Source organism: Acanthisitta chloris, unplaced genomic scaffold (assembly GCF_000695815.1).
Source record: "Acanthisitta chloris isolate BGI_N310 unplaced genomic scaffold, ASM69581v1 scaffold33998, whole genome shotgun sequence".
NCBI lineage: Eukaryota > Metazoa > Chordata > Aves > Passeriformes > Acanthisittidae > Acanthisitta > Acanthisitta chloris.
The window spans coordinates 1-8,791 of NW_008689208.1; the positions used below are offsets into that span (position 1 = coordinate 1).

General features: G+C 39.0%; 1 protein-coding gene across 1 annotated transcript; it reads left to right on the plus strand.

The window, feature by feature from the left end:
* Nucleotides 1-2,579: 2,579 nt before the first annotated feature.
* Nucleotides 2,580-8,000, plus strand: LOC103808546 (excitatory amino acid transporter 3; the record flags this gene model as incomplete). The annotated part of the gene is made up of 4 exons (XM_009081337.1): nucleotides 2,580-2,702; nucleotides 3,231-3,425; nucleotides 3,905-4,039; nucleotides 7,246-8,000. Coding segments are annotated over 4 exons (700 nt in total), but the record flags the coding sequence as incomplete, so codon positions are not given.
* Nucleotides 8,001-8,791: the final 791 nt, after the last annotated feature.

Consider the following 8,791-nt stretch of genomic DNA (forward strand, 5'->3'; position numbering starts at 1 on the left):
ATCACTAACCATTTCCTCTGGGATTTCGGGGAGGTTATTTGGCTTTCTATCTTGGTCTATCAGCTCTAGAGGCCAGTTGTCCTGAGGACAGTCTGTCCTACTATTAAAAACTGAGGCAAAGAAGGTGTTAAGTACCTCAGCCTTTTCCTCATCGTGGGTCAACTTTACATCCTTGGAGAGGAAAAGTCTCTGTTCCACCTAACTGCAACTGCCTTGCACATGTTACCATTTTCTCTGATGTGTGCTTGGGTAGTTCTCTGCAGCATTTCTGTCTTCTGCAGAATGGCCTACAGTGGGTGCTGCTCAAGGTGTGGAGAGGGGCTAACAGCAGCACATTCTCTGTGAAACTGGCCATGAGGGAGAGCATGTTGTAATCAGTTCACAGGAGCAAATATTATAACATCCACACAAGGCTGTAGGCTGCAGGGAAAAGGTGCTTGTTCTACATTTTCCAGCCTGCAAGAATACCCTTTTTCCACATCTCGGCAATCACAATAAATTGTGCTCTTTTCTTTGATTTCTTAAACACTGCTGGTCGCACCATCTTTCTGGTTTTCATTTTTACTTGCTTGACCTTGTCTGTTTGCTGTGTCTTCCGTTCATCAGAATCTTCTGTAGCTGTTTATCATTGTACTTTAAGCTTGATCCTGAGAATTCAGGTTATCTTAAACATACGGAAAGCTTAGGAAGCTGCAGCAAACAGACTCTTCTTGCTTGTGCCTTTGTCTCTTCTGAAAGCAGCAAGGCAGCTGCATCCCTGGACCCTGTAAGGAATGGCAGTCTCGGATTCTGAGGAACAAGATTCTTCCTATCTTGAAACTGAATGCTATTAGAATTTATCTTTTCAGTTACTGATTATGATATAACAATCCCTGCTACTTGCTGCAAGTTGCATTTCGTACATGAAAATAAATACTACCTCAATTATTTTTTTCAGGAAAATCAGTAGTACAAAGCAGATATGCACAAGTACTTTATTTTGAATAATGCCATGTTCATGCTGCCACTAAAAAAGTGCAGGTCTAAATTTTTCAAAATAACTATGTCAGTATGGTTTTAGACGTAACCATACTTGAAATGTTTACTGTCATCAACATTTTACTGAGGCACCAAATGGCACCCATACCACTTTATATTTTTTCTGTATATTCTGCAGAATTCAGTTTGGTCTCAAACCATTGTATACATTGTTAGGTTTATTTCTAGAGTTGTTTACAAAATTCTATTAATACATGTTGCATACTGTTGTTTACATTCCACTAAATAGATTGTATGTTCACATACAGAATGAAAACTTTAATGCCCCTTGCTTTTAAAAAGATAATTTTTCCAAGGAAACAAATACATGGGTTTTGTGGATGACTTTTAGTGCTGTTGCAGATTTCTGTACTGTGACTACTGCTCTCTTAATTGCCTATTTTTGGCAGAACAAATGGTACCATGATTTATCACTCTCTTTCTCAGCTGTTCTAAAGTCATAAAGTGCTATTACAACACAGTAATGTTCACATGAACATATTGTGAGGACAGAATAAAAATCCCAAGGTCATACATGACAACAGTTCTGGGATTTGTGTTTCCACGCTATGATAATTTCATTTCACAAGAAGCTATAATTGCTTGCAACCTTCAAACATAGGGAATATTTCACATATATTTCATTTTGAATGTACTTAGACCAGTCTGTTTACCTCTAATCGTAATGCCCACGAGCTCTGCATTCATGTGCATTATACTGCACAGCGTTCAAAATTAATGCACAGGTTAAAGGATGAATTTGTCCCTGAGACCTACCCAAATAGCCAGACAAATACACCTGAGCAGCTAGTGTCAAAAGGACAAGTTGATCTTCTGCGAGTCAGGACATTTAGTTTTAAAAATTAATAGTTTCAAAAGATAATACTTCATCATCTTGCATTGTTGAAGATGCTGAGACTACATTTATCTCATTTCTACCATCTGAAATACCTCACTGCATTTTAACTGTAGACCTGAGCTTGCACAGCCAGTCCTCAAAGTACATGTAGATTTTGCTATAGCATCATGTTTGAAGTTTCTACAGAAAGATGTAGATTTCAGCTGTCCCTGACTGGAAACCACATTTACCTTTAATTCCAAAATATATTCTATAATAAAGGCAGAGAAACTTAGAATAACAATTTGGTTTGGTTTTCTAATTTGTCTGTGATTTGCACTGTAAGGATTTTGCAGGAGTGGAGCATTTTAGTGTTATTTCAAAGCACCCTCCACATATCAGTTTAAATACTATGTATTACTTAAAGCTTCTCATTTTCATCAGTTTAAATTACTTCAAATGAATTAGTGAATTCTTGTTTTGCTTAAGAAAGAGAGACAATTTGTATATGAGCTCTCTCTCCCATCCAAAAGGATGTGTAGAAAGGCCAGTCTGCTTTTTATTAACATGGCATTCTTTCAAATTTTGCACATGGGTGTCACTGAAGTCAACTGTAATGTTTCATAAGTGTACTTGAGGACAGAACTAGATACCTGTCACCATCTTAGTAAAGCAAGGCAATGAGGTGGATCCACTTGTTTAACTAGCCCATTTTATTTTGCAGACTTGCAATCCATTCCACTATAATTCTACCACTGATCTACTTAATAATAGTAAGGAAGAATCCTTATCGTTTTGCCATGGGGATGGCTCAAGCACTTCTGACAGCCCTCATGATTTCTTCCAGGTAAACAAAAGAAACATATTTTTTGTAATGTTCCTAGTAGTAATTGCATTGTTTGTGCTCTGATTTTCTTGCTACTTTGTCACATACCCTGGTTTCAACTGGACAATTCTCAGTCCACTGGAGGGTTGAAATATTGCTTTCACCATTATTTCTGTGGTACCTAAAGTGGCACTGTAGATTGTGCTGGTCTTACACCAAACAAGCGTCTGCCTCTCCCCAGAGGAGACTGTTCTTTGCCATTAATCACATTTAAGCTGGTGCACAATTTCTGTGGCTACATATGCCATGGCAATATTGCTGTATAATTTTGAGGATAAGTAGGACTTGGTTATTTCTTCCAATAATTAGACAATATAACAAAACAAAAGTTATAACAAAAGTTGCTTTGCTTTCTCATGGTTCAGCCTTCCTTCCTGCCTTAGAACTCCAATTGAGTCTTAGGGCAGATCAGGCTATGGGAAAAAGGAAGAATAAGGGAAGTGGTGTATTGTTGCCTGCACTTACTTTGTGTGTTTCTCTGTGTGCCAGTTCAGCAACTTTGCCTGTCACCTTCCGCTGTGCAGAAGAAAAAAACTTCATTGATAAAAGAATCACCAGGTTCGTTCTTCCAGTTGGAGCTACCATCAACATGGATGGTACAGCCCTTTATGAAGCAGTGGCAGCCGTGTTTATTGCACAACTGAATGACTTACAACTGGATATTGGCCAAATAGTTACCATTAGGTAAGACTAAAGCCATCACATGCATTTTGTGGGGTTTTTCGATTAATGTATCCCATGGGAAAATTGAAACTATTATTCACACAGGAAAAAACTTTCTCACTTCTTGGTCTGAGGCCTTGCCAGTGCAACCTAATGAGGAGGTGGGATGGGCCAGGATGTCAGCTGATATACAGCATTGTTCTGGAAATTGCCAGTGTTCTTCACTGCAAAGACTCGCAAACCCTGCTCAGCCTCTACACCTGATCTGTCCAGTTTGATTGTCAGACATGTGTTGCCTGTCAATTCTGCAGTATAACCATAACAGTATCTGTACATGACTTGTGCCATAAGCTTGCCACCAGACTTTGAGTAGATACTATTCAACTGGAACATTTGGGCTTCTTTCTTGCAGTGAAATAAGCTTTTTTGTACCAGAAAATAGAGTTGCTGTGATCAACGTGTATTCTGAATGCCTTTTCTCCACTTTATTTGGGGTCTAGTGTCACAGCTACAGCAGACAGCATCGGGGCTGCAGGCGTCCCCCAAGCCGGACTTGTGACCATGGTGATTGTGCTGAGTGCTGTTGGCCTGCCTGCTGAAGATGTTACTCTGATCATTGCAGTTGACTGGCTTCTGTAAGTTTAAGGCACTTGATACTTCATTCTTTTTCCCTTTATTTTAATGTTTACAGTAAGTTGCCTGGGAATATATGAGTCTGAGAAAGGAAGCAACAAAACCAGTTAGGTCCATTGCAGGAAATAGACAAAGATTATTCTTATGGCCAGTCTTGTTCAATATAGAGTAGAATGCAGTAGTGGCTTTAATTGTGAGACGAGTCCTACTGAATGGGGTGGCAGTGAATAACCTCACATTCAAAGGTGCTATCAGCCTTAAAGTAGCAGCCACAGCATTAGTAAATCACGAGCATAATGTTCAGGAAATACAAATTTGACAGTACCAAAGAGTGCCTCTGGAGTGTCAGCTGCCACCATATTATGCTAAATACATACACCATTCATAAAAATCAAATGCAGCCACAAGCATAACATGTCAGCTGACTTCCACAAGGCACATAAAATCCATACACTGGTGAAGAAGAGAATAACATGAACTAAGCAAAGCTGGCTCTGGACTCCACATGCACACACATGCAGGCTGTAGATAGGTCTGTGTTGCCAGAACGACTTTGGTAGGGCTATTCTTCACTGGAAACATGGGCCCAGCCACTTGATCAACAAGCTTACTTGCAAACTCAGAAAGTATTCCTTACGCCTGATGCAACCATCTCAGAGCACTTCAAAACCCCTCAGTCCTATTCAGCAGCTGGAGAGAAGCCTTTTCACTAAAAATCTCTTCTATTTAAGTTACACCAATGTGTTTCTTGGCTGCTTTTACAACAGCCTGAAAAATCACAGGATTTATTCTGGAGTTCAGAAGGGCATCAACATTCAGTTTTGTCCCAGGATTCACAGGGCAACAGGATTCACAAGGAGTATAATTTTAGCTTGTAATACAGTTTTTTGCCTCCCAAACTGTGTGAGCCTTAGTGCTCAGGCCAAGGTCTTGTTCACCTGCAGTAATTCAGCATGAACAGTATTTCATTGGCATCAATCCGGAGATCTTAATCATTTCATAATATTTGCATGTCTTCTTCTTAGACTCATATTTACACTTAAGGCAAATGCCTTCTTGTTCCTCCTCACCCTTTCCAATCATTTTCTTGGCAAATTTCTGGCAGTAACCTATGTATTTCACAAATACATTTAATTAATTTGATTATATAACTTGATTTTGCAAGTAGCAAGAAATGCCAGTCTCCATAAAATCAGGGCTGTTGAATGGATCCAAGAATCAATTCAATTCATATATAAGCATAATTGTGCCCCAAAAACCAGCTCCAGATACAAGTACATTCTCCCCATCATCTGTCTGCAACAGGTCTAATAGCTTTGTTTGCTGAGCTCCACAATAATTTTGTTTTCTCCAGCTCTTTTCTATTCCTGGTAGGCATTTATTTTTGTTAAAGATGACACAGATCAGTACAAACCACGGGCTCAGAGCAGGTGTCTAAAGAGTCTAAGAACAGAACAAACATACATACATGGATTCTTTTCCCAAAGGACTCTCCCAACCTCCTGCAAATTGCAGCTCACAGAGTTACTGAGCCAGAGGTGTTTTTTGTCTTCTTTCATGAATAGCTGATTGTTTTGGGACCCATGTTTCCATGAGTCTGTGGAGATGAATTCCACAACCTAATACTGTGCTTTGCAGAGACATATTTAATTTTGTTTGTTTTAATCTACATCCTAATAATTTTATCAGATGCCCTCTATTTCTTTTATGGGGTGAGAGAGAGAGAAAGAGGACACTAATTCCCTTTTTCTCATAGCAATCATGATTTTATGGATCTGATCTTGTCTCTACTTTCAAAGTCCACAGTTTATGTGATTCTTAGGCATAATACAAACACATGGAAACTGCATGTTCCACCATAAAGCAGACAAATAATTCAACCTGTTTCTGGTCCTAATTGAGGCATTTTTCAGACTAAGGTGTCTTGCTGTGTAAAGCAAATTAAACATTAATGTAATGTACCAGGGATCACTGAGAGTGCATTTTGCACCTCAGCAGATGGAAAACACATCGTGACACCATGTAGATTATTAACACTTTTGCCTTTTGTACTTACTAAAATGTATTATTTTGCATCCTATTTGCTAGAAGTGGGTCATTAACAATCCACTAGTTAATTCTGAATTTACCAAGGTTTTATTACGTAGCCTGAGGAGTACTTCCACATGTTTAATGAAGAATAGAAAAACTAATAGAATACAAGTATTATAGCAGATGAGTTTCTGGTGCTGATTTCTTCACTTGTCACACCAACCCTACCACAATTTTACTTTACTCCTCTATCTTCCTTTCCCTAACATATATATTCTTCCCACATGGAAGACACATTGGCATTGTTTTAGCACTGGAGTTCAGCAGTTGTAGAAGAATATGAGACACACTGATCCACTTCGCTATTGTTTTTCCAATATATTGCAAAATATTGTTAATATATCCACCTCAACATCTCTACACAGAGAAACTCATTCTGCCACAGGGCCTTTGCAGTGCTGTCTAGCTGAAAAGAAAACAGCAAAGCATGGCCTTCAGCTGTCCATACCTTACTTCCACACTGATTTTCAAACTTTGTTATACTGTGTGGGTTTGTTGCTCTTCTACAAAGCAGTGGCAGACTTCTAAGGCCTGGAGGTCAATTTCTGTTTGGATAAAAATCAGCAGTGCAGAACTATCATATTCCTTTAAGTGACTCATTTAATACATCTTTGTATTTCAACCCGTTAATAGTGAGAAACTAGCAAAAAGTAGTCTTTCCCCTTTCCAGGGTTTGGGCAAGAATGCTGAAAATACAGAGCTAGGCACTCCTCTGGCTGAGGACATGACTGTTAGAATAACAAAAGGCACAGTGTGGACTCTTCAGCTGCATCCTGCAGTCTCTCATTACAAAGGGATCCAGCTGTATAGCATCCTTCAGGGCTCAATAAGCGATCCTCACATTTTATAAGGATTGCTGTTCTAACAGACAAATGATGTGACTTGCAGGTTGGCACGTCCTGTACAAAGTAATTTGTCTCAAAAGTGACTCCAGGCTTCTTCAAATACATGTGAGGAAAATTCTGTTTCCTGTTCTGCAAGACTTTTAATTGCAGAACTACCTCTGATCTGCGCTGGGAAGAAAACAGCAGTGCATTTGCTAGAGTAACACTTTTACTAAAAGGATTTTCTCAGTAACATACTGAATGATTTGTCTGACAACATTTTTATTCTATAGGGATCGATTCAGAACAATGGTGAATGTCTTGGGAGATGCCTTTGGTACAGGGATAGTGGAGAAGCTCTCTAAAAAGGAGCTGGAGCAGATGGATATCACCTCTGAAGTCAACATTGTCAATCCTTTTGCCTTGGAAACAACAATACTTGATAATGATGAAGGAGAGACCAAGAAATCTTACGTCAATGGAGGCTTCGCTGTAGATAAGTCTGACGCCATATCCTTCACACAGACATCTCAGTTCTAAAGCCAGTGGCTTTCAGGTAAGACAGGAGCACTAAAGGACATGGCCATATGCAATATCTCAAAAGGCTTAAAGGATAATTGAGAATGAATTACATCTCACTTGCATTTGATTTACTACACAGACTTGATTCTTCTTACCAGTTCTGCCCCCTCCTCATCTTCTCTCTCAACGATTTTAACTCACCACTCTTAGTCCTTGCTGAAAGAAAAAGACTGTTGTGAAATAGTTGGGTTTTTATTAGGAAGATACACTATTGCTGAGGCTATGAAATGCCTCTTCAAAATCAGCATGCGCATAAATGGGTATCTTAGCTGGGGCAGCCAAATGTGTTTTACTCAGGAGTAGCACAGCATTTCACACCTTACCACATCACAAAGCACCTGTATGAAATCCTTGCCTTCTAAACAGGTTGCACTGTACTTGACACCTACTGTAACTTGATCATTTGCCAAAATGCTAATTTCTGCAGCTGAGGGGATACTACTTGCGTGATTCAGGAAAAAACAGACCAGAAGGGCCTTGTAATAAGTATTTTACTGTGAACAGGGTTTAGTTTTTCTTTAATTGTGAAATAATTAGGCACAGAAGAATTTCCAGTATTTATGTAGCTAAGTTTCCCCATGCCTTTCATGTGAATGCCAACTGCTGGGACTGGCCTTCAGAAGTGAAATAAACTGCTGTGAGTATGCTCTTCTGGCCTTTGAAGAGCTTTTGTAAAGTGATACTTTACCTGTTTAGGTCTGCTTTGATGTCCTCCTAGTACATTTCCATCAGAAACAGAAATCAGTCTGTTTACTGTTGTTCATCTTTGATTCTAAACAAATATTAATCACCCTAAAAGTAGGAAGAGGTCATGAAAATTAAAATCAACTATGTACCAATGCAAAGTGCAAATTCTAAACCCTTCCTGCATGGAATAAAACCAGATATATTATCAAGAATTTAGAAGTCATACCTTTTTTTCTAGAAAGAAGCCACTCTCACTAAACCTTTTACACAGACTGTTTGGTTTCATGGCTCCTTGGTTTAGTTTGCCAGTTGAACATGCAAGTTTGTAGCTGCAACACTACTACAGTGCCAACATGTAAGCTAAACTGTATATTATGAACCATTTCTGGACCCAGAAAATCATATCCTTGGGTGGCTTGCTATAGGATAAGAAGCACCAAGAACTTCCTCATAAGAAATCGCCATTTTCTAAAACATTTTATACGAGATTTCCATGGTGCAAAAATCACTCTCTCAAGGGAGGAGTTGCTGTAACAAATTTTTTTTTGCCTTGCACATTGAAGTAGTTAG